The sequence below is a fragment of the Pituophis catenifer genome, unplaced genomic scaffold, assembly GCF_029215685.1.
Source record: "Pituophis catenifer annectens isolate HBS135680 unplaced genomic scaffold, rPitCat1.0.hap2 SCAF_2, whole genome shotgun sequence".
Classification (NCBI taxonomy): Eukaryota; Metazoa; Chordata; class Lepidosauria; order Squamata; family Colubridae; genus Pituophis; species Pituophis catenifer.
The window spans coordinates 169,921,595-169,947,726 of record NW_027256882.1 but is presented as its reverse complement, the minus strand read 5'-3'; the positions used below and the strand labels follow the sequence as shown (position 1 = coordinate 169,947,726).

The window sequence follows — 26,132 nt, the reverse complement described above, 5'->3', positions numbered from 1 at the left end:
ACATGCTGGATTTTACTGTTGCTTTCCAGCCTGATCCTTTCGAGCACACTTCACTGCAGCTCAGCCATGGCCAAGGCAGCTCCACGCACTGTGCTGATCACCGGCTGCTCTTCAGGCATCGGACTGTGCATGGCTGTGCAACTAGCACGGGATCCAGGAAGGCGATTTCATGGTGAGATCAGGGTATCTGAAAGGGGGTGGGATAACTGAGACGTGATACTCAGAGGACTGGATGCTCTGGTCTTTCTAGATGGGTAAGTTAAAGGAAAAGTGGGATAAAAGACATGAAAGATTTTTCCGAATGGGATTCTAGAACTAGAGGTTAGGGGTGATAGCTAACTGGGAGAATTAAAAGAATGCAACCTGGCCCCATCAGTTCCCTTGACTCACTAAGCTTTCTTACACAGGGTTCTGTGTAACATCTGGTCTGTTTCCCCAATACCCATCATGGCACCTTTGCATCCAGTCAACTTTCAGCTCTTCCTTGTCAACTCAGTTGACAAGTTACCCCCCAAAGTCAGGAGGCCACTTAAATCCCAATATTATATTCTGTCTACTTTTGGGTTTTGCATCCTTGCGTTTTTGACTACTTTGCATGCTGTTGGGTCTCCGGCTTCATGGGCTGCATCCTCTTCATTTCCCCATTCTTTTCTCTGTCTCCATCCTGTCACACTAACTGCCCTTTGCTCAGCAAACTGGCTGCATGTGGATGCAGACTATCTCCAAAGGCTGCTTGTGTAACCGAGCTCAGATGCCAGGAGACTCAGGAATGGTAAGAATGTCAATCAATGCCAACAATTCTCTCTCCTCCAACCTTCCATTCCGGTTTTGCCTTTCTTTCTCCGTCTGCCATAGGAGGTGGCCTTTTAGCAAAAATAAATAAATAAAGGAAACAAAGTGCTATTGACAAGTAACTGGGTGATCACGGACACACTGAGTCCAAAGGGCATCAGGAATAAAAGGCTATAAGCCTAACACAAGGATTCCTTGGAGAAGTTATATTTGTACCTTAAGTACCCCAAAAGTGTGCAGTGATAGAAAAGTTGAATGCATAACAACAGAGAGCATGCTGGATAGAAGTACATACTACATGGACAAATGTCTCAAGGATTTCGTGGAAGGGCTATTTTTTTAATAAGAAAACAGCTACTGGTGAATTATTTATTTATTAATTTTTGCCTTATTTTTATAACTCAAGGTGGTGTACATATCTAATATTCCTTCCTCCTCCCATTTTCCCTAGAACAACCACCCTGCGAGATGGGCTGGGCTGAAAGTTGTCCAGGTAGCTTTCATACCTAAAGTTTCAGAGGATTGGTAGTTTTGTCTAGTGGTTAAGGCAGAACCCAAGAGACTGTGAGTTCTAATCCCACTTTAGAACTCACAGTCTCTTGGGTTCTGGCTTAACCAATAGACAAAACTACCAATCCTCTGTAATTGTTATATGAGTCTTTATTAAGATGCTTAGCAAGTAATTTTCACAGCTTATACCCCTGTTATATGCACAAGGGATATTACAGTACTGGTATTATGTGGAGTCAGCACGTGATATACACACATTCACACAAACTTATATATAAAATTCATTTCTGGGCTTGCTTCCCAAAGCCAAGCAACCTTCTGAAGCCTTCACATAATCACAAATACCATTGCTAGAAGAATTTAGAATTTCCCATTAATCTTTTTTTTTCCTCTCTCTCTCTCTCATTTACATTCCCCTGGCAGATAATCCATTTCTGTTCCACTAAATTATATGGGAGGAGATGTTAGTTCTTTTGTAATGAGAAAAAGAAGGGGGAAGGAGGCTTAATGGGATATCGAAGAGGCAAGTTATTGGTTGGGTGCATGAATAAGAGTGAAAGGTAATGTCAGAGCAAAGACAGTAAAAGAAAGCTTATTGTAATATTTAAAGCCATTTTTCTTCAGCTATGAGAACTAGAAACTAAATTTATTTATTTTTTTCAAAAAAAAAAAAAAAGGAGCCTTAGAATGCTACGGTCCTGTTGCGTGATAATAAATCAGAAACTACATTTCGGAATTGGGTACATTGTGAAGACTAGACTACAAAGATATAATAACTATTATTTAAAATCCAGAGGAATGTGAATCAAAACATATACAATTAATATCACTTCCAGAGGGACTCTCTGACTGGCTTTAGGCATTGAGTCTAATCAGCCTCACCTTTTACCATCAACATGGAATGGAAATAGAACATAGTTGGTTAGACCTTTTAGCTCATTTGTGCTTAGCAGTTCCCAGAAAAACACAAGAAGTATCTCAGAAAGACATTGAAAATGCAAACTAGGAAAGGTGCCCCAGTTGCCACCTCTAGTCGAAGGATGATCCCTTCTTTGTTCTTTTTTTCTTGAAAGATAGATGCCCTTTCTGGCTGCTTGCAAATACCTATCCTTTCTGTTTTCCCAAAATGCCTCTTCAGCCTATATGAATGGGCTGAACTTCCTGTAATTACTTCTTTCCAGTTATTCAGTTATTTTTCAGTTAAATACTTAAAAATTCAAAGTAAAGGAGACATCAGCAGACACCCTAGGGCTTATTTACAATGGGTATCACCCCTTTCCCTCTCTCTCTCTCTCTCTCTATACGTTCAAGTAAATCATGTACAGAAAGTTATTTTTTTCATAATTTCTTATACTACCTACCGTTCCTGTCCTAATGTTTCCTCTATTCGTATCTATTTTATGTATTCAGTTCATGCTTATACTTACATATATTACCTAATACGTTCTTGGTAAATAAATAAAATTAATACTTGAACATATATACTTCTAATTATTGTCTGAAAAGAGGGCATGCAGATAAGTTTATGCAGAAAATCTGGAGAAACAGAAGAGAGGAAGGAAGAATGGATCTTATACTGTCCATAATGTTTCACAACAAATTATCTCTCCTCTGCCTACCACACACACACATACACCACATGTACAGAGTTCACCCTCAAAGAGGAGATTAGACACAGAGGGATTTGGCATCATGGCCCTTAAGAAGCTTACAGCCCATGAATCCTCAATTACCCTGCTGAACCCTGGCCAAGAGCCAGCATTCCCTCCTTTGAGCAGCCCTTCTGGACTTTGGATGGCTGATACAGTCTGTTGCACAACAGAAGAGACTGTCTGGGAGGGAGAGCTCCCTGAATACCAGCATCCCAGCCTTTCAGCTCCTTGTGGCTTCCAGTTCTTTGTCGCCATCCCCCCAAGAAAGTATTCAGGAGGTGTAATTTACAATATTGTACTCAGATGGATTATTACAGGTAATCCACAATTGAGCCCAAAATTTATATTATTAAGTGACACATTCGTTAAGTGAGCTTTGCTTCATTTTACAACCTTTCTAGACAGAGTTGTTAAGTGAATCACCCCAGCTGTTAAGTTAGTTAAGTGAATCTGGTTTCTCCATTGATTCTGTTGGTCAGAAGGTCACAAAAGGGGATCACATGACCCTGGGACACTGCAACCGTCATAAATAGAGCCTTGGTAGTACAGTGGTCTAAAGCACCCTGTTATTAAGACCAGCTGCCTGCAATTACTGCAGGTTCGAATCTCGCCAAGGCTCAAGGTTGACTCAGCCTTCCATCCTTTCTAAGGTAGGTAAATTGAGGACCCAGTTGTGGGAGCAATAAGCTGACTTTGTATAAATATACAAAAGTATGAAGGCTATTGCTGAGCACATTGTAAGCCGCCCTGAGTCTCCGGAGAAGGGCGGCATATAAATCTAAATAAATAAATAAATAAATAAATAAATAAATAAATAAATAAATAAATAAATAAATAAATAAATAAATAAATAAATAAATAAATAAATAAATAAATAAATAACAAACAAACAAATAAATATGAACCAGTTGCCAAGCATCTGAATTTGATCGCATGACCATGGGGATGCTGCAACAGTCATAAATGTGAAAAATGGTCATAAGTCACTTTTTTCAGTGCCGTTGTAACTTTGAACGGTCACTAAACAAACTGCTGTAAATCAAGGATCACCGGTATTTGTAATAATTGCACTGAAACTCTCTTTTGGACTTCCAAATACCAAGAGAGTGTAAACCATGCATCCCGGTAAGTAGGCAGAAAACCTACTGACACACAATCTCAGTCAACTTTTTTTAGCTTAGACTATATAACTACGGACACCTAAGAAAATTGCTAATGCTGCATTCCACGCATGTTTTCAAGTCAAAGACAAACCTGTTCCAGGTTTCCAGTGCAATGACTAATATATGCATGGGTACTGGGACAATTTTTTCATCATCACCTTCACTTCATTGTTACTATGTTCTTCAAGTTATTTTAGATATATTAATAAATAATTCTAACCTTCCTTGTATAAGTTTCGTCGTCCACTTTTTAATGTCTCAGCCTCCCCCATCCATAGACTGAGCAACTTGCATTTAAGCTCTTTCTTCCTTCTAGTCATTGCCACAATGCGTGACCTGCGCAAAAAGGACAAGCTGGAGGCAGCAGCGGGGGACACACTCAACCAGACCCTCACCATTCAGCGCCTGGATGTCTGTAGTGATGAATCTGTAGCTGAATGCGTTAACAGCCTTCCTGAGAAACAGCTGGATGTGTTAGGTAGGTGATCTGGAAGAAAGTTTTTTTTAAATAGGCTGCAGGTGGCTCATATTTATGATATAACTATATGATATATAAAGCTAAGGGGAATTGTACTTGATAATACATTATTCTGATGCATGCAAGTACCATAATTTCAGCGTGACTGTGCTATCATACACAGTATATGTGTGTGAAGGGCTGATAATATGTCACAATCAGTGGTGGGATTCAAGTAATTTAACAACTGGTTCTCTGCCCTAATGATTTCTCCTAACAACCAGTTTGCCAAACTGCTCAGAAAGTTAACAACCGGTTCTCCCGAAGTGGTGCGAATTGGCTGAATCCCACCACTGATCACAACTATACTGATGATCAGAAATACAATCTGTAGGTTGCCAGGTTGAGAAAGTCTGTTCTAAATCAGTGTTTCTCAACCTGAGCAACTTTAAGACATGTGGACTTCAACTCCCAGAATTCCCCACCCAGTACGTGTTCTGGGAGTTGAAATCCCCACATCTTAAAAGTTGCTGAGATTGAGAAAGATTGCTTTGAGTATTGCACTGCACTACACCAGTTCTCACGAGGAAGGAAAGCTGGGGTAGGCTCTGCCCCAAATTCCTTCAAACTAAACAGCATCCCCAAATGTTTATTTGATGGGTTTTGCATTTCTGTCTTTCATAATCGTAGCTCAAACTCAAATCCTGGAGCTTTTCTTATTGGGCTTGAGTGAAGGGAGTGCTGGATTGGAAATTTCATAATTCCCCCTTCCTCTAAGGCTAAGCCTGATCCCTAATTCTTGTTCCCCCTTCTGTATCCTTGAGAATTGGCCTCTTCCCAGGGTCACTTGAGCCTCTTGGCTCCAAGGTAAGATGCAAGTGGTGTTAGATAACATCAGCTGTTATATATTTCTGACAATTTATTCCAAGTCTTTTACATATTCACTATGTGATATTCAGTAGAGGGCCCAGAATCCTGTAATAACTTTAAAACAGATGTTTCAAAACATTTTTTTTTCTTCACCTGCTTTTCGAGATTGTGATGGTTTATGGCCAAGACAATATTAACTTTCCAAATACACAAAGCAGATTTTATTGCGTGCATGCATGCATGCAAACAAATTGCCAAATTCCAACTGAGTTCCACACTGGGAGTGAACTCTTGAGATACAATGTGTGCACTAAATTACTAGCATTGCATATTTCCAATTGACTGTAGGAATAATGTCTTTGGGCATCAGAATTAAAGCCATATTTTTTTTATCACCAATCAACATAGATTGTACATAAATATGATCCAAAGTATGCTCATCCCGACAACCAACTTACTGCACGTAAAATAGTTAATAGAACATCCTAAAAAACAAAGTAAGGAAAAGAGCATGGGTTCTGGAATTTTTTCTTTTTTTATATAATACATTTTTATTGTTTATCAATGTATAAAATTTTAAATAGTGGAAAATGGGGGGAGGAAAAAAAGAAAAAAAAGAGAAAATATGGAGTAAAGAGACAAAAGGAAAGAAAAAGTCACTGTCTTCCAACTCTCTTTAGTACAATAGAAAATAACATTACAACCTCAACTTTTTACTTTTACACAACAGTATATACTAGCCATTTCTATAGCACCAAACCTGTCTGATCAGCAAAAACAAAATCAAAGTTTCTTTTTTCTTTTTCCTATTGCCAGCACAAAAATCAATTTTCAAATAGAAACAAAATTAAAATGTATTCTCTTCTTTGGATAAAAGAGTCGATTTAACCATGCCTCCTTCTTTGCTTCTCCTTGGTTCTGGAATTCTTTCAAAACCCTGTATCATATGGGGCTATTGAAGGCTATTTCTTTCTCTTTAATATAGTTGCATGTGTTTGTGTGCCTGTGCATTTTTCTGCACTCCCCTTGACTAGTTCTATGTGCTTGTGTGTGCATGTGCACAGGGAAATCCAGGGAGGGTAACATGTGTTCTGTACCGAGGTGAAGAAGGGAGGGGGCTTCAAAAGGAGCTGTCAGCAACATTCCAAATCAGTGTCTAATTACATCTCCTATATGGACAGTTTTTCTGGATTTTTTTCCCTCTGCAGCTCCCACCTTGAACTTATTTTCAAACATTATCTTTTTTTTTCTTTTGACAACTTCTCCCCCACCCACTCCCACCCTCTCTTCACCCTTGTCTGCCCTGTTCAGTTTTCAGAGAACTATTGTTTAATGATTCATGTATTCATTTACTCATTTTATATTTGTCCATTTCATGAATTTTAGCCTTGGGAGGCTAAAAACACATTGATACAATACAGGCTCAACTTATTACCACAACCTTTGTTGCTAAGCAATATGGTCATTAAGTGAGACTTCATGCGACTATCCCTGATTTGATGACTTTTGTACCGTGCTCATTAAGTGACCTTGGTTTCTCCCTTTAACTTTGCCCGTTGGAAGCCACCTGGGAAGTCACAGTCATAAATCTATACTATTTGCCAAGTGCCCAAATTGTGATCGCATGACTGTGGTGATTGGTCATAAGTGTGAAGACTGATTGTAAGTCGATTTTTTTCAGTGCTGTTGTAACTATGAAAATGGTCATTAGTTGAGGACTACCTGTAAAAAACAATAATGGGCAGATGATGTGCACAGATGGGGCAGTCTCGGGCTCCTTTACGTAATGTAATATTTTGCTGGGGGTAGAAAGAATAAAACCCCAGAATCAACATCAAGTTCCAAATAATTGAATAATTTTCTATAATTGGATGCCTTTCAGACATGTGGACCACAAATCCCAACATCCAACATGGCCAATGCAAATTGTACGCCAATGCGTCTATAAGGTGTTGGCCTGGAAAGGCCTAAAACACTCAATTCTCTACAAACAGCCTTCCCCCAAGTAGTAGAGCAGTATGGTCCATGGTTAGATTGCAGACAGGAAACACAGTCAGTCATGAATTGGGGGAGGGGGAAAAGCATTAGTATGCTCCTTCTTAAGCTCCTGGAGAAAAGTCAGGAAATATATCCAACATTTTTTTAAAAACTCAATTACCTACTAAATTAACTGAAACAGATCTCTCCTCTTCTTTGGGGGAATGTCTAGGCAATTCTCATTGTTTTTTTTAATTAGTTTTTATTCAATGTTGCATGGTTGACATTTTCCATTATTTCAAAAGAAATATAATTTAAAAGCAGACATACTTCTTTCAAATGAGGTAAAAATGTGTCTAGAGGAAAAAAAGAGATGTGGGTGGGGGGATTTCAGTTGAGCGATTCCACATCCAGGCACTGAGATGTGAAAATTCACATTGTGAAGTGAAAAATTACGTTTTCATTTTTCTAGATGTATAATTTGTAAAAACATTCAGAATTGATCTTGGGGAAGGTATGAGAAAGCCAGGTAGGTAGGTAGGTAGGTAGGTAGGTAGGTAGGTAGGTAGGTAGGTAGGAAGGAAGGAAGGAAGGAGCCATTAGAGGGACTTAGAGAAGGGATTACATAGCCCACTGATAAAATGACATGTCAAAAAATAGTCAAAATAACCCCATTTTGATTTTGTTTGTTTAAATGGAGCAGAGAACATTTTCAAGACTTAATATTAACATTGCAGGGATGCCCTACAGCAATAAAGAAGCATTTATGGAATCCCTGCAATGTAGCTTCTTGACCTACGTACCTCAAAGGGCTGAGTATTTGAGTCCTCACCCAGCACTTTGGCCATGCTTATGATAACTAGTCTTCTGTTGCATTGGCTAAGCCCAACCACCAAGTTGCTTCCACGTAGCAGTCTCTTTGCTTCTCCTTAAGGAAGTCCGGTCCTTAGTGGCCACACGTGAGCTTTGATTACAAAAATGTCCCACGGCAATGCTGTTGAGGAAAACACCACCCTTTTCCTAGGAAGAGCAGATCCATCCCTCTTATCAAGGAAATGAGAGATGTTGCTAGAACACTTGAAAGAAGAAGAAGAAACAGGGATGCAGGTAAAGAGCAACAGAACCTAAAGCAGAAACAAAATGGTGGTCTTCATAAAGGACATTGCTGCAGGGGTGCAAGAAACTAGAGTTAAGGAGGATTAGTAGAGGGTAAAGTTTTAAACTGTGGGATTTGTGCTTCTCAGTGAACAATGCTGGTGTGGGGCTCATTGGGCCCCTGGAAACCATCAGCATCGATACCATGAAGCACATCTTTGAGACCAACTTCTTTGGTGCCGTCCGCATGATCAAGGCTGTGCTCCCTGCAATGAAGCAGCGTCAGAAAGGGCACATTGTGGTCATCAGCAGTGTCATGGGATTGCAAGGTATGAACCGTACTCCTGGCGGGGGGGAGGGAGGGAGGGGAGGGAGAGAGGAAGCAGAGACATTATTCTAAATCAATGCTTCTATAAAGCCTTGTCCTAGCTCCCTAGACGTTATGGGTATAAAGATTATTATGGATATACAGATTTCATGGCCTCTTATGAGATCATATTCCTCACACGTCCCAACTTTCAACATCAAAGATAGAATACATTCATTAAAAATATTCTGAACAACTCCAATTTTCACATTTGCAGCTCATCTTACGTTGGCAAATGAGGTTCTGCATGTGCCGAGATAATGCACAATTCTGGCTTTACTATAAGTCTCCTGTCCCTCATTACAAAATACCTGATTTATATAGGCTGTAATGTATACCTCCCATTTCAGTGTCTCAGTGGCCAACCATCCAATAAGTCCTCACATTTCGATTTGAGTGCAAAATTCTTGTTTAACAGCCTCAATATTCCCCCATTTTGGAATATTGGACTTCAGCTTTCTAATTTCCCTCCATACATACAGACTTATCACATTGAATGGAAGTGGAAGTTTATCACTTCTGGAAGACACTGGACTGATTTTTAAACAATTCAGTGGAAACCTAACATGCTACAAACCAAAGCACTAACTTCAAGGTTCATCTTGATTTCCAAGGATACCCCTGGGTTCTATATTGATTTCAGAAGCACTCTCTGGGGGAAAAAATGATGGCTGAAAATTAGCCCTTTGTCTAAATATGTGCCCATTTGCTCTTAAAATAAAATGGCAAATTGAAGCAATCTGGAAATTAGAGGGGCCCTACCTCCCATTTGCCATTGGTAAAAAGATGCTTAGTAACCAGTTACTCCCATCATTTTCTGAGCAGGCCCATGACATTTTCTCAATTCCGTCCACTTTCCTAAAGCACTGAAGGACCTTTGAAAAATGTAAGAATAGATGGAACAAACCTTGAAAACTTACACCCTTCTGCTTCTTTGCCAGGTATCCCTTTCAATGATGTCTATGCTGCCTCCAAGTTTGCCATCGAGGGTTTCTGTGAAAGCCTTGCTGTGCAGCTCCTCAAATTCAATATCTTGTGAGTGAAACGGAACCAACTCAGTCACTTCGCAGAGGAAGGTGGGGGTGGCAATCAAAAATAGGAACTGAGGACAGGGAAAGGGAGATGTCAGCAAGATCCTGGAGGGCAGGCAGAGTTGCAGGGGCCTCCGAACCTCTGTACCCCTAGAGCACGGGTGTCAAACTCAATTTCATTGAGGGCCGCATCAGGGTTGTGTTTGACTTGGAGGGGGAGCAGAGTGGATGTGGCCAGGGGGGCATGGCCAGTTCAACTTCACTCGTGTCGGGGGGGCACCTGTGGTGGCCCGAGTGGTCTGCCAGAGAAAATGGGCTCCTGAGCTCTGTCTTTGACTGCAACAGCCTCCTGCAATCCTCTGCCAGCAAAAATAGAACTCGGGAGGGCCGCCTGGCAGAGGCACCGTGGGCCAGTCCTTCACTGTTTCCAGGATCTGGCCCCTGGGCCTTGAGTCTGACACCCCTGTCCTAGAGTCACTTGGTGCTATCAGACGCAGTGATGGAAGCTACTAAGCATCTTCTGAACTGAAGTCAGGTTCCCCATATATAAACAGAATTGGGAGGGGAGGGGGCTTTGGGTTCTGAATTCAGGGAAGGAGTCTTTTATTTTCTACTCTAAATACCAAGTGGGGGGAGAAGAGAATCTTGTACAACATGCAGACAAAGAGGCAATTTAACTTTAGAGTCTTTATCAGAACCCGTCTCCAGGCGCTTTACATTACCATAAAGCAAACATTAGAAGAGCAACTGCATGTTATTTAGCCTCATGTGCATCTGAGTTCTTATATTCATGCTCAGCAACATTTTCAGGTTCAGCAGAAATAGCACAAAAACACAAAAGAAGGAAAAATGAAAAATCAATAAAGACTCTCGAGATCTCTCGTGATAGGATGGAAATCTTTCAAGAAGAGATGTGCTTCTGAAAGTTAGTCTTTTTTTTAAAAAAAATTAGTGTTTTCGAAGGGGGGGAATCATCAAGGGATGACATGGATTCCTTGTTGCTGTAAGTAAACATAGGTACATATACCGTGTTTCCCCGAAAATAAGACCCTGTCTTATATTTTTTTGAACCCCGAAGTAAGCGCTTGGCCTTATTTTCGGGGAGATCTTATTATTTTGGGGCACATGGAACAAGATGGGGCTCCTCTTGCCATCTTACCTGATTTCCAGCTCTGCGTTTAAATATTTTCGGGGAGGGCTTATTTTCGGGGGGAGGCTTATTTTAGCACATGTGCTCAAAAGCCCGATTGGACTTATTATCAGGGGATGTCTTATTTTCAGGGAAACAGGATACTAGACACTATTCGTAAAAGAAATTGAACCCCTCTATTTTTATGCTCTCAAATATAAGCAAAGGAGAAGATTTGTTTATTTCAGGCAATCAGATATTAAAGCATTCAATATTCCTGACTAGTAGCATTAGCAGTAATGACACTTTTAAATTGGTTTACTGATGTTCCAATTCTGACGCTGACATTCCATATCTGATATTCCTAATACGGTACATATTTCTTAAAAATAACTAAGGAGGCTAATAGACAATTTAACCAATAATGTAATTGAAAATTAAACAGCCTTAAGTGCAATCTATAAAATAGCAGCAGAAAACATGCTAGCACTGATTAGCACATTCTAAACAGCACAAAACATGATTAATAACCTCATAACCAAGGCAAACATTTTCTTTTTAATAAAAGCCTTTGCCATTCTGCAAAATATGATAACCAAGGAGGATTTTCACAGCTGTGGAAAATCCTGTTTCTCCCTGTCGGAACATTTTAGAACTCCCCTAGCTTTGAGCCTATACCAGAGATACACAATGTGAGGCCGTAACAAAACCCTAAGGGAAAGGGGAAGAACTTGTCAAGATGGGAGCAATGACTATGTAGTTGAAGTCCCACCAGGGGTGAAATCTTACTGGTTTGGGCGAACCAGTAGTGATGATTGGCATCAGTTCGCCAAACTGATAGCAATCATCCCTGGTGGCCCCGCTCCCACCTGGTTGCCTGCTTAACAGGCATGCCGGGGCTGCCTTGTCCACCACCTCTGTGGGCTTGGAAGGGGCCACTGCCACTCTCGCTGCCCTCCTTCCCTGCCTGGCTGCAGACATCTGCCTGCCCTCCTGGAGCACCACTGTGGTGCCGCCGTTCGCTTCCTTCCTTCTCCCGCTGTGAAACGAAAGCAAATGGCGGCAGTGGTGCTTCAGAAGGGCAGGTGGATGTATTCATTATAGTTGTCAGCTGCAGACATCTGCCTGCCCTCCCGAAACACCACTGCAGCAAACAAAACAACCCCATTGCGCCGTGCTTCCTCCTGCAGCCAAACACACCCAGCCGTGCATGCCCTTACCTCAAATGGGCTGTGCATGGGGTGCTTGGAGAGAGAGAGAGAGCAAGAGAGCTATCCAACCTCTGTTTGTGTGTGTGTGTGAGAGAGAGAGAGAGTGAGGGAGCGATCTGAAGCCGAGGCACCCAAACATCTGGCAGTGGCAGGGGTGGCTTCTGAGCAGCCCTGAGTCAGCCAGCTCCACCTGACCTACTCCCTGAGTCTCGCCGTTCTCCTTGCCCCCTCCCCTCCCACTCAAGCAACAGGAGGCTCTGCGGGAAAACAGGGCCTCTCATTTTTCCCACAGCGCAGTGTACACTCTCTATCTCTGCTTGTCTGCTTGTAAGTGGCGATCTTCTCTGCTTCTGCCTAAGGCATGAACTGAACTTGTTCCTTGGTTTCCAGCCTTTAACCACCATCCTCAGCTGGCTTCCAATGTAGTAAGATAGGGTGATAAAATTTTAAAAGCCTATTCAAGTTTCCCTCTGCCCCATTTTACTATTAAACAAATTCAAGACTATTTTGACTTCACATCTTGTGGTTCCCTCTCATTACTGTGTAATTACTACACAGTAATGAGGGGAAACCACAAGATGTGAAGTCAAAATAGATGTGAAGTCAATAAAGGGGAATATTTGTTGGAATGGGACAACTTGCCACGGCCAACTCACTGCAGCCAATTCACCACAGCCAACTTGCTGCTGGACAACTCGCCATGGGACAATTTAACAATTCTATTTAATTATTTAAAATAAATTTTAAAATATTTTAATTTGTGCCATTCACATTTCATTCTGTCCCTCCTTCTGCATCCTTTCTTTAATGATTCTATTCTACCATTTCTTTGAAATTAGTGTAACTCTTGTCCTGCAATGAGTTGTCCTGTGGTTAGTTGGCCATGGTGAGTTGACTGTTGAGAATTGTCATAGACCCAATATTTGTAGCTCAGGGTTGAAATGAGGGGGGTCTTTGGTGCTCTCTGAGCTCGCTTAGAGCTCAGCTCTAAGTTCTGTAACACCAAGCATTTTTGAAAGGCAGCTCTAGGAAACCCATGATGAAGGCAAATGATAATTTTAGGCTACCTTCCATAGTTCCTGCTCCCAGGATTCTTTGCTTTGGGCCACGTTAGTTAGGAATTCTGGGATTACTAGGCTGAAGAGAGCAAAGACAGGGAAAAACTGACATACTAAAGCTAGCAAAATCCCACCCTCTCACAAGATAAGATGCATACATCCTGCATACCATCTCATAAGTAAACATTAGTTATGCAGATTGCTCCATGGATCATAAAACCCATGAATTATCATCCCCCAGAATCTGGTGGATTTAATATCTGCACTGCAAATCATGGTAGTATACACAATGTGCCTTGAAACAAGACCGTGTTGGATGTTTTTAGTATGAAATACAAATTTTGCACCGCTGTTGCAAGCCAACATTTGTTAATAATTTAAAAACGAAAATCTGTGTTTTAAATTAAATTCAGAGTCACCATATTTCTTTTTCACATCCAAAGCCAAAGCTGGAAGAATTGGAGACGATGTAGTAAAGTACAAACGTTGGCATGAGTATTGTTATGAGTCTAAGGGAGTCATTTGGGGTTAAGCCTGTTGCAGCCGGCAAGAAAAATAAAGCTGAGAAAACATTAGTCTTAATTACTATTATTATAATGCCATGTTCTAAATCTGAATTTCAAAACATTATCAATGTGTGAAGGAGAAAAAAAGAAAAACAACCCTCCCAAGGAGGTGTATATACATTATTTCTGGCACGAACCAGCTAAAACAAAGCAAGGGAGAGTTAAATCGTATACACAGAGCCAGCAATCAATGGCTGCACTAGTTGGGGATAATAGCTGTTGTCCTGCACATCTGGAAATCAGTGAGTTGGGGGATGGTTGTACAATCATGCAAATACATATTACTATAGCCACAATACTCTTATTCACACTAGGTTTTGGCCATAATCAGATATCCCATCAACCTGGAATTATTCAGAATTCTGGCTCAGTATGAATGAGCCGTAGCCTGGTGCATTGCTGTTAAATTAAGCCCATTTGATTCCTCCAACCAGCCAGAACCGCTAAGAAACTTGGGCTTTCCTTTCAGTCTTTAACATAATATCTGGCCTGGGACAAACCACAGGCTCGTTTCCATCCTAGGAAGCCAAAATTTAAAGCCAAAAACAAACCAATCGAATGGAATGGCCAATTATGAGGGCAAAAAGCACGCACATCTGAAGAGTCAACTTCAGAAGCAAGCAGGCTGGGACTGAAAGAATAGGGCAATTGAGCAGTAGTCTAGAAGGGTAGGCAAGGCCCTAGGCATCCAGAAATCAGCAGGTCTGCAAACCTGGGGCCAGATTGGCCATCCAGCATTGTCCCCTAAAGCTATCAGTGATCACAAATTGTTAGATTAACCTAGACTCATCTGTAGTTCCTTCATCCAACACAGCAGAGAGACAGTACCTTTATGTTCCCAAGACAAATCTCCTGGATCTTGAACATACGATGAATTTAACTCAAATCCTTGCAGTGCATACTCAGGATAACAGAGCATTATCTGGAGACATCTCCTTCTATCCCTCCTTTCTGAGAAAAAAGTCCTTCGAAAAGAACACAGCTTTAGGAAAATATTTGCAATGGTGGGGGGGGGATTTGTGAAGGAGGGGAGGGGTTTGTCTCAGAACAAAACAGGACTTACCCATTTGTCCAAAAAATGTTGCTTCATTCACCAGAAATTCCATGCCCGTTCATGTCTTAGAAGTTATGTGCTTTTGATAAATTAATAATTCAAAGACTCATTGGATCCTCTGTGTGTCTGTTCATAAAAGACATCCAGAGGTTTTCAGTGGGTCATGGCCCAACTTGCAACACTGGCAATCGACTCACTATGCAATGAAATGAGACAGAATGACCCAAATATGTCCTGTGAAAAAGATAACAGTGAAGAGCCTGACTGAAGAGGTCACCTAGGATGATAACTCAATAGGAAGAATGGGATAGATGTTCTAAATCAGGGCTGTCAAACTCACGGCCTAGGTTAGTGAAGAGGAAAAAAAGTCCCGATACATGACGACATGAGTTTGACACCCCTGTTCTAGATGTATAATTTTTATACAAGTTAAAAGCTTTGGAAGTGCACAAAGAAAACAGGCCTTTTATGGGAGGGATTTCCAGGGGTGAGGATAGTGGATAAAGAACAGGGGAAAAGGCTGATCCGTCTGTGAAAATAAAATATTGGCCAATTCTGATGTGATGGCCTCTGGGTCCAAATGCTAACTGCTTTTTTGGATGTTTTTCCTACACAGCATCTCTCTGGTAGAGCCCGGCCCTATAAACACCGAATTTGAGATGAAACTGATGGAGGAAGTGGCCAAGTCTCAGTTTCCAGGAGTTGATGCCACCACTGTGCACAGCTTCAAGGACATCTATCTACCAGCCTCACATGAAATATTCACCACCATGGGCCAGTCCCCTGAATTTGTGGCTAAGGTAGGAGCAGTCTCACAAGTGATGTGAGGGTCCTACAGAAGGAAAGTTCTTCTCAATCAGAGGTCTCCAAACTTGGCAACATTAAAACTTCTGGACTTCGACTCAGCCGAGCTGAGGAATTCTGGGAATTAAAGTCCACAAGTCTTAAAGTTGCCAAGTTTGGAGACCCGTTCTAGATAGATAGATCATGCTTATCAAAGTCTGTGGCCATCATAGAAAGCAGAATCCATCCTCTTCCAGTGATTGGTATTGGCAGCAGTTTCTCCCTTCCCATTCTCATCTGCCTACCCTGTTATGCATCTAGTATTCCATGAATAGTAGCAGTAGGTGAGCTTCCAATCACCTTTTTACCTGATTTTCCTGAATGACCTGTCCAGACTCTTATGTCTCACCCCACTTTCATGTCTGTTTTGATTGGCTCAGGCTGTCCAAGGGCTCAGCCAAAGGATATCTTTCCAAGTCCTATTAACCTAAGACCTTTTTAATTAGAAATTCAAGGGACTATCCTGGATATATCACAATATGCTCTACACCTTTTGAGCTTTGGCTTTCTGATTCCAGAAGAGAAAAATACACATTTTTTAAGTCAACCTCACATTTCGGGAACCATGGTTCTAACAGCAAGGAGGAAGCAGAAGAAAGGAGGTCGATGAAGGGGAATCTGCTCCACTGGGTGGGGAGGAGGATGGTTTTAATGATAAAGCGGAGGAGAAATTATTTAAATGAATACTTTTTAAAAATATCTCAACCCATCAATCTCTTTCCATCTTGCCTTTCAACAGGCTGTAGTCAACATCATTGCAAAAGAACGCCCACCATTCCGGTACCAGACAAACCCTCTGTACACACCATTGGTGGCCCTAAAGTACGCCGACACCTCCGGTGAACTGTCCGTCAGTGCCTATTACAACCTACTTTTTCGCTTCACCAGACTTTTCTACATCAGCACAAGCTTCCTCAAATGCATTACATGTCGGTGTTTTCGGCGCCAGATCACACCTACCTGAGGCCAGGTGGAGAATGGCCTTAATGGTGGTGTACGCTCACTCCTCAAATGTCTTGCTAAACTATAACAACTGACTAGATTCATCTATGTGTATAAGAGATTTTACTAGGGACAAAACCCATTTTTGTCTTAAGGATAGTAAGTCCTGGTGATTGTGTAGTGGGAGGTGGCAGATCAAGCAAGTTCTCCAGAACCAGCAGGTTTATTTCACAGGAAAATCAGAAGTCCAAATATCCTACTCATCGGGACAAACACCAGCAAGTGCAGAAGCTCACAATTTATCAGGGTATATTCTTGCAATGGTAAATCATGTCACCTCCATTTTAAATGCAACTTATTAACACAAATAGGAAAGCAAAAGCTATGTAATGCCTTGACTGGAAATCCTGGATGGTCCAGCAGTCACAATTTCTTCTGTGGTCCCTTTACCAGTTTTGGCATTCCTATTTTTAATGACTAAAATGGTTACTGGGATGAGCAATATTTTTTTCCAGATTAAATCCCCCAATTCAATTTTTCCAACAGAGAAAATGGCTAGTTGGCAAAATCACTGGATAACATGACATTCTTTAGCCCAACTTCTTCTTCTTCTTTTTTTTTAACCTTTGGAAGAGTTTGCAAGGGAACTGCATTTGCCCATCTCTGGGTTAGAATCTAGCTCAAGGGTCGGCAACTCGTAGCTCTGGAGCCGCATGTGGCTCTTTCATCCCTCTGCTGCTGGTTGGTAAAAGGAAAAAGGACTCTGCACTAAGAGACTCTATGGTGGGGGAACTGGATTTCCGTCGGCTCCAGAATTGAATGGGGGGGGGCCTTCCGGTTAGGACCTTTATGGCTCTTTGAGTGTTTTAAGATTGCTGACCCCTGATCTAGCTGATAGAAAAGTTGCTGATAATGTGCAAAGTTCTTCACTCTATTGCCTGTTCACTTGATTCTTATCCTCCCTGGTGATCTTTATATGGATATAAGGAAAATCATGCTGCTCTTTTTCCAGACCTCTTGGGATTTTTTTTTTTTTTTTGAAATAGCTATTATGAGCAGAGCTGATACCATTCCACAAGTGGATGTTATCAATTTTAATACCAGCGACTGTCCATCATTCTGAGTTTTTATACAGAAACAAAGTAGAGAGGTAAGGTAAGGATGACATACGTGTCTGATAAATCTACTTTTTGGAATAGGGAGGAGGTGGCCATTTGAATTACTTTTAATAGGTCCACCAGGAAGTGCTGTTTTGAGTTCTCAAGAACAGGACTCTCCAACCTTGGCAACTTTAAGACTTCTGGACTTCAACTCCCAGAATTCCCCAGCCAGCAAAGCTGGCTGGGGAATTCTGGGAGTTGAAGTCCAGAAGTCTTAAAGTTGCCAAGGTTGGAGAGCCCTACTCTAGAAGTCTTTTGAAAGGGAGAACCAATCAGATAGAAACTGTCCTTGATTTATGCTCTGCCTCATTTGGAAGAGGGGTGTGGAGTGTTTGAAAGCCTACACACAATTTTGTGTCATATTGATTGGCCCTAACCAAAATATTAACCAAGTAGCCTTTTAGTCTTTTTGAGTGCACAAATCTCTCTCTGATAAGGTGCCTTCCAAGATGAGGCTAACTGCATTACTGTTACAGGGCTAGTTTCAGGTTTTTCTTTGGATTGTCTCCAGAAGAGCAGTCACTGCGAACACTCAGACTTGCACACACATACTACATGGAATAAAGGAGGAGGGCAGACTTACCATATTTTATACAGAAATTTAAAACCTTCTTCTCCTGGGCCACTAGGTGGCAGCTCCTACATTTGAATACTCCAGTCCAAGGAACCAAAAAGGTGCCTTTAGCAGCTACAGCACTATATTTTTTCTTTAACTCCCTTGCTCTCCTTCACTGCGACACAGTACACTTACCTGTGGGAGGGGAGGTGCTTTTCTTCCTCCTTTTTCTTGTCGCCTCCATCGGGTAACCCCAGAAGCAGTTCTAGGTCCTTCTCCTGTTCTTCCTCCTCTTCCTTTTTGCTGCTGCACTCACTGCCTCAGGAATCTAGACAGGCTCTGCTACGGTAGCTGAAGCTGAAATTCAGAGCGAAATCAAGGATAAGAGAGTAGCAATCTAAGCTAAGCGCTGTTTTTCCCAATGCAACAGCATATGAGAAATAAATTTTGTAAAGAGTCCCTGGAGTCTGTTCATCTGACAGCAAGCTAACTGTCTCCAGAAGTCGAAAAAGAACGGGCAAAGTTTGAAAGGAGTGGGGTGGGGGGGGGAAGCCAACAAAAGAAAAATGAGATTTGAAAACGGGATCCACATCAAACCCAATCCCTATTTGCCTCAAATATTTAGTAAATTTGGATCTGGAATCTAAGGACACGTGTCATCGCTTTCTTTTCTCTGCTCCTAAGAGGAAAGGTTTTAATAAAGATCCCCGCTGCCTTCGCTCCTTGGGAAGTACAGAAGCCACCAAACTCCGTATCTAAGCGACCGCTATTACTCGGAAGCAGCCCCCGGATTCTTATTGGCCACCTCTGATATTGCATCACAATTGAGCAAACAAAGGATTTAATACAAAGACTGCTGGGAAATACGCCTTCCTAATTGCCGGCGGTGGAGAAAGATCCATTGTTTGATAGGAAACCCCGTATTATGCGGTTATGCCTCATAGGAGCCGTTTTTAATAGGGACCAAAATCTCATTCCCCCCTAACAAACCTGCTAATTTGATCTGGGTAACAATTGCATCCGATTTTGAAGTTACCAACGAAAACCGGGCATACTTGAACGCGATGAAAAAATGAAAAATCATTTAAGCCAATTCTTGAAAGGATTTTTTTTTATTTTTTTGCTTTTAGCTCCTCCCGCTTCACTGAGCAATTTACTTCCGCCACCCTGTACAGCCCTGCCAATTACTACTCAAAATGCATTCATTTCCTAGTTTATACCGATTATAAATTCCGTTGCGAACCATAGCAATGGGACTCATGGGCAACTCAGCTTTTTTTAGGAAAACGTGGGTGGCCCTTAAAAGGGCCTTTTGTTTTATTTTGAAAAGTTCGTAGTATTTAACCACCGAATCCGTACAGGGTACGGCCTTGGCGTTTTAAGGCATAGACCACATCCATGGCTGTCACTGTCTTTCTCTTGGCGTGCTCGGTGTAAGTCACGGCATCGCGGATGACGTTTTCCAGAAAGACTTTCAGCACCCCACGAGTTTCCTCGTAGATCAAGCCAGAGATACGCTTCACTCCGCCACGACGAGCCAAACGGCGGATAGCAGGCTTGGTAATGCCTTGGATGTTATCCCGCAAGACTTTGCGGTGACGCTTAGCGCCCCCTTTTCCCAAACCCTTTCCGCCTTTTCCTCGTCCAGACATCCTTCAGCCTTCTTCAACCCTTCAGCTCACAAGACCGCGAGAAAATGTGCTATAAACTGGGACACAGCGAATTTATATTCTCTAGAACCCGACCAGAAAGAAAACTTCCCTTGAAGGGCGGTTACTTTACGCCGCTGAGCCTATCCCGCCATAAGTTTCTGCCCTTCGGGTTTGTCCAATGAGAAAGGAAAGTAGTTCGAAAGCACCAATGACAAGCCACCGTTTGAAACTAAAATGTTGGCGCTTTTCTTTTGTTTCTGGTTTTACGTATAAGGAAATTCCTTATTGCCCAAGTGTTGAGTTGAATAATTATACTCCTGTCCACGTTCTGGGAAAAAAAAAAACCTGTTTTGGTGGGATGAAAATATATTTTTGCATAAGAAGATCGATCAGGTCTAAAATTGCCACAAACTTAACTGGGTAAAAATTGATACAAAATTATATCGGAATCCGTTGCTGTTCCTAGGAGTTTCTATTACTTTGTAACATGAAAAAATTACAAGTCTGCCAAAAAACAAAACTCACTTTTTTTTTAAAGAAATGCTGTTGTTTCTGTAACACTACAGTAAATAAAGAGAATGGGAATTGACTGAAGTTTGTGTACATTCAATTCAAAAATTATTCTGCACGTTACTCAGAATTATAATCTATGATGTATGATGTAATCTGTAATTATAATCTATGATGTATGATGTAATCCATGTATCACAGAAACTATTTTAACTATAGCTAGGCTACTGTAGAATATTATTAGCTAGATTTATGTTTCCCCTTTTTTCTCTTTCTATGCATGATGTGTTTACAATAGCAGCAACCCTCCAATGTAACCTTGACAGACAAAAATACCTAGTTTCTGCCAACTCTTGGTTGAAAATCTTAACCTCTAGAGATGCTGGACTAAATGATCAGCTGATTCAGAGCCACTTTATCAGCCAGACGCATTATTTCCTGACTGAAATGGAAATGCTGCCAACATAAAATAGATTTTCTAAAATGAGATATCTAGACAGAAAAGTAGAACAGTTTTTATTTTGAATTTTTCATTGCAATGAATTTAAGAGATCTAATGTGCTCTAGAATGGACTGGAGATACTAAATTTGTACTGTTTAATCCTAGTACTGTATTCATTATTGAGTCTGCTTTTCTCTTTAGTTTAAATGTTGGAGCATAACAGTCTTCCTAAATGCAGTCATCAGCACTCTCACCCTCTGGGGAGGGGTAATAATGTCAGTTATGGACTGAAAAGCCAAGATTAAATTTTGGATTAAAATTCACTCGATATTTCTTAAAGCCAATCCATTTTCCTAAACTGGATCAAGGGAGAACTATGCAGACACATAACACAGAAACATTTTTTAAAAATCCTAATGCCATTCTTGTTGCCATATTATTAATAAGAACCAGCTTAATTCAGAGCATCTAAATGCAGAAAACTTTATTCAGTGCAGTCCTATTATAGTATGAACCATAGTGTGAACTATGCTTAAGCATACCATGTGGTAACAACACATTGCAAAAGTGCAGTGCTGGTAAAGATGGTGTTAACCTTATTTTTCTTGGGAGGAAATGGTTTTTTGGATTGGTTACTATCTATCAAGGAGTCTGGCAGGTTCTGAGAGAAGAAAGCAAATGTAGCAATGTAATGATCTGAATACTAGTGCTATAGATGTTCAAATATTTTAGGAAGATGATTTATGCTAATTTCTGAAACAACATCTCCTTCACATACGTTAGACCAAATCACCCACCTAGGTTTATTTATTATTTATTTATTTATTTATGTAATTTATATATAGGTTTGATTCACCTACTGTAAAGAATGCCACCAAATGTTACCTATAACTTTATTAACACCATATTTATATCCTCATCTCAGAACATGGCTTCATCCTAGCCTATCATAAAGTGCAAATCTGAATGCTTGAAATTTAGAGATTAGATTAGATTAGAATTCTTTATTGGCCAAGTGTGATTGGACACACAAGGAATTTGTCTTTGGTGCATATGCTCTCAGTGTACATAAAAGATATGTTCATTAAGAATCATAAGGTACAACACTTAATGATAGTCACAGGGTACAGATAAGCAATCAAATTATACTAGGAAACAATATAATTGTAAGGATATAGCAACATAGTACATTTTATATGAAGATAAGAAAATAGAGATTCCATGAGTTCTATAGCAGTCATCCCATCAACACTTTCTTTTTGCACTTTACTTTCCCGCTAGCCTGTTAGACCAAAATATATTTGAATTAATTATATGCAGTGGGATGAATGGAAAAGAAACATACTTCAAGGTACCATTGTTTTGTTTTGTTTTTTAAACTTGAAAGCTCTGGATGTTGATCTGGGAAGGAAGGTCAGGAAATGGGTCAAAACCTGTGAGATTAATTTATTGATTGAATTTTGTCTCCTGTTGCTATTATAGGTTTTTTATATTGTTCTGTTTTATATTTCATATTGGTATTAACCGTCCAAAGTTGCCATGGTGAGATAGGGGGAGGCATGTAAGTTAAATGGATGAAGTACTTTTTCTCCTGAATTGATCATAAACTCATGACCCCCATCACTGCCCATTTGGATTGCTGCAACATGCTTGGATTAGGATTACATTAAAAGAAGACTAAACTAGTAACAGATTAGCCATCAATTTTGGAACTGACAATGGAAACACTGGAGTAATAGATCACTCCTGCCTTTTAGGATAGTCTGTCAACAGCAATGAAACCAGTAATCAAGAAATATGCCTCAGGGTAGCATTTGATAGGTAGCAATGAAGGTCTTGGGAAAAAAACACTCAGTTCCCATAATGCATCTATAGTTAGAAAATCAGAAGCTTGCATGTAGTGGTTTTCCATGTGATACTGTAAATTGGACAAGCAGGGTAGAAAGACTAGTAATGCTTTTGAACTTTGGTGTTAGAGAGAGGATTCCTCAGAATGCCATGGATGGAGGTTCACTGTTGGAAGCCTTGAAGAGGCAGGACCTCTCATCCACATGGATGAGGGAAAACACTGACTTGGCAGCTCATAACCAAACCATAGTGAGCTCCTGAGCCTTAAAATAAATTTAATAACTGAAATACAGAGGAAGGCATCTCTCCCTTTCTTAGTCTTTAGATTTATTGAATTCAGGTCACCAACTCAGTACAGCTTATCCAAGAGGAGAAAATCCAGTTTGGTCTAGAAGCTAAGGCATCAGGCTAGAAACCAGGAATCTGAGTTTTACTCTTGTTTTAAGAGTGTAATCTAGCTGGGTGACTTTGGATCAGTCACTCAATTTCAGCCCAACCCACCTCACAGGAGTGTTGTGTTGAAAATAGGAGAACAGAAGTAAATGTAGTCCTTGATTTACAGCAATTGACCCCAAAATTTATTTCTGTTGCTAAGGGAGACCTGTGTTAAGTGAGTTTTGCCCTGTTTTATAATGTTTCTTGCCACAATTAAGTGAATCACTGCAACTGTTAAATTAGTAATAGGGTTAACTGAATCTGGCTTCCCCATTGACTTGGCTTGTCAGAAGGTCAAAAAAAATGATCAAGACCCCAGGACATTGTAACCATCATAAATAATGTCTGAGCCATTTGACAAGGGTTTGAATTTTGATCACATGACCACCAGGACGTGGCAAAGGTCCCAAATTTGAAAAACAGCCATTAAGTCACTCTTTTCAGTGCCATGGCCACTAACCAAATTATTAGTCAAGAACTGTATTATGTGTATTCACAGCTTTGAGTTATTTATAAAATTGCTATAGGCAGGATTTTAAAAAAATATCAAAAACTCAGCACCTGCAAGATCAGATCTGGAAGCCATGCTACCAATCCTTTTGTATTTTTATTTGCACTTAAATTCAGAAGGTAATCTTACTTTAAAAGGTATAGTTATTAAACATGTGTGCTGTACAGCTTCACTGATTTAACAGTTCGACCTATACTGTAGTATATAAATTTCTTCTCCTAAGCCACAGCATCTTCCATGTTTTTTAACAGAGCCCTATATTTGCATTTTATTAACGAGACAGACCCAAGTTGTAAGCTTTAAGTTAGCAAGGACACAACAAAGCAGCGACTTATAACTCTTTCACGAGGAAGTGGGATGGCTCTTAAAAGAGCCTTTTGGGTTTCTCGATCGTCTTACTGCGCAGCGCAGCCGCCTCACTTGGAGCTGGTGTATTTGGTGACGGCCTTGGTGCCTTCCGACACGGCGTGCTTGGCCAATTCGCCGGGCAGCAGGAGGCGCACGGCCGTCTGGATCTCCCGGGAGGTGATGGTGGAGCGCTTGTTGTAGTGGGCCAGGCGGGACGCCTCCCCCGCGATGCGCTCGAAGATGTCGTTGACGAAGGAGTTCATGATGCTCATGGCCTTGGAGGAGATGCCAGTGTCGGGGTGGACCTGCTTCAGCACCTTGTAGACGTAGATGGAGTAGCTCTCCTTCCTGGTCTTGCGCCGCTTCTTGTCGCCCTTCTTTTGGGTCTTGGTCACGGCTTTCTTTGAGCCCTTCTTGGGCGCGGGAGCAGATTTCGCCGGCTCAGGCATTGCGAATAAGTCACTCCTTAACAAATGCTAGTAGGAACAGCAACTTCCCCCGAGTTTCTTCTCGTCGGAAAAGCTGGACGCTCCTCGTATCTCAAACACAACTGAAACAAATTCAGCTTCCGTCTTCCCACTATTTAAAGGGCTCCTATGCAAATGAGGGTAGCTGCACTCCAACGTTCTCATTGGCTGGCGGGCCGCCGCTCGCTTTCGCTCTGCGCGCGCAGATGCAAATTAACAGGGCTGCGATACCGTGGTTCCTATTGGAAGGGGTCGATTGCAGCTCCTTCGGATTGGTTCGGTTGACAAACCTGCCGTCGCATTGGCTAAGAAAGCCTGACGCCCGAGCAGCCAATCAAACAGTGCAATCTCAGACCTTGCAAAGGCATAAAAGGCCCCCGGTTCGCTCCTTTCCAATCACTGCCGGTTTGTGTGGGGCGTTTGGTGTGTTGTATTTGACTCAGGAACGACGTCATGTCTGGTCGCGGCAAGCAAGGGGGCAAGGCGAGAGCCAAGGCCAAGTCTCGTTCTTCCCGTGCCGGACTCCAGTTCCCGGTCGGTCGTGTTCACCGCCTGCTGCGCAAAGGTAACTACGCCGAGCGGGTGGGCGCCGGCGCTCCCGTCTACCTGGCGGCGGTGCTGGAATATCTGACGGCGGAAATCCTGGAGTTGGCCGGCAACGCTGCTCGGGATAACAAGAAGACCCGCATTATCCCTCGTCACCTGCAGCTGGCCATTCGCAACGACGAAGAGCTCAACAAACTCCTGGGCAAAGTGACGATCGCTCAAGGGGGCGTGTTGCCCAATATCCAAGCGGTCCTCTTGCCCAAGAAGACGGAAAGCCACAAAGCGAAAGGAAAATAGGAGTTGCTCTGAAGAAAAGGAACATTGAATTTCAAACCCAAAGGCTCTTTTCAGAGCCACCTACAATTTCAAGTAAGGAGCTGAGTCTTTTAGGGTATCGAATGAGTTGTTTCCTTCGCAGATCCAAAGCGTATCGGAGCTGGCACTTCCTTAGCCAAGGGTTTACATATGATCGCGAATATTGCCTTATCGAGCAGATTTAGAAAAACCCACCTGTTACTATACATAAGGCTTCAGCTGTTAACATTCCAAACACCCACCGCTTAACTTATTATAAAAGCGTGTGAGGATGGGGAGGCAATCTTAAATCGCTGCGTCCGGCGGGATTAATCAAACTATTTTTTCCATGTTCAATCTAAAATTACGATCCCATAACACTCGCCCAAGGGCACTTAACCGTAGGACCCCTTTTCTTAAGCAATAAATCAATTTTTAAAAATAAGCAGCTGTTGATGCGATCAGAAAGGTTTGTGTGTGTGTGTGTGTAATTAATCGTACGGACCTAGAAGAGTGATCTCATGGCTTCATAATAGTACAATTTTATTATGCTTGGAAAAAGCAAACATGGAGCGCCCCACTTCCAGGAGAGCCCGATCGATTTGCGTTGGAGCTTTCATGGGCGCGTCCATGCAGATTTTGGGAA

The 26,132-nt window shown here is 41.5% G+C and overlaps 4 protein-coding genes across 4 annotated transcripts; 2 read left to right on the top strand and 2 right to left on the bottom strand.

Moving 5' to 3' along the window:
- The first annotated feature begins 4,229 nt into the window (after positions 1-4,229).
- Positions 4,230-16,977, top strand: RDH8 (retinol dehydrogenase 8). The gene is given in 6 exon segments (XM_070935014.1): positions 4,230-4,353; positions 4,356-4,595; positions 8,666-8,845; positions 9,825-9,918; positions 15,549-15,732; positions 16,515-16,977. Coding segments are annotated over 6 exon segments (1,047 nt in total). The 3' UTR covers positions 16,740-16,977.
- A 2,550-nt stretch (positions 16,978-19,527) lies between these two features.
- Positions 19,528-20,110, bottom strand: LOC139310788 (histone H4). Its single transcript, XM_070935013.1, has one exon. The coding sequence runs from the start codon at positions 20,083-20,085 to the stop codon at positions 19,774-19,776; it is 312 nt and encodes a 103-aa protein (XP_070791114.1). The 5' UTR covers positions 20,086-20,110; the 3' UTR covers positions 19,528-19,773.
- A 3,081-nt stretch (positions 20,111-23,191) lies between these two features.
- Positions 23,192-24,724, bottom strand: LOC139312864 (histone H2B 8). Its single transcript, XM_070938021.1, has one exon. The coding sequence runs from the start codon at positions 24,626-24,628 to the stop codon at positions 24,248-24,250; it is 381 nt and encodes a 126-aa protein (XP_070794122.1). The 5' UTR covers positions 24,629-24,724; the 3' UTR covers positions 23,192-24,247.
- Positions 24,725-25,063: 339 nt separating this feature from the next.
- Positions 25,064-25,931, top strand: LOC139310787 (histone H2A type 2-C). Its single transcript, XM_070935012.1, has one exon. The coding sequence runs from the start codon at positions 25,100-25,102 to the stop codon at positions 25,487-25,489; it is 390 nt and encodes a 129-aa protein (XP_070791113.1). The 5' UTR covers positions 25,064-25,099; the 3' UTR covers positions 25,490-25,931.
- Positions 25,932-26,132: the final 201 nt, after the last annotated feature.

Coding starts and splice junctions, on each gene's coding strand:
- LOC139310788 (XM_070935013.1), bottom strand. CDS start 20,085: ATGTCTGGACGAGGAAAAGGCGGAAAGGGTTTGGGAAAAGGGGGCGCT.
- LOC139312864 (XM_070938021.1), bottom strand. CDS start 24,628: ATGCCTGAGCCGGCGAAATCTGCTCCCGCGCCCAAGAAGGGCTCAAAG.
- LOC139310787 (XM_070935012.1), top strand. CDS start 25,100: ATGTCTGGTCGCGGCAAGCAAGGGGGCAAGGCGAGAGCCAAGGCCAAG.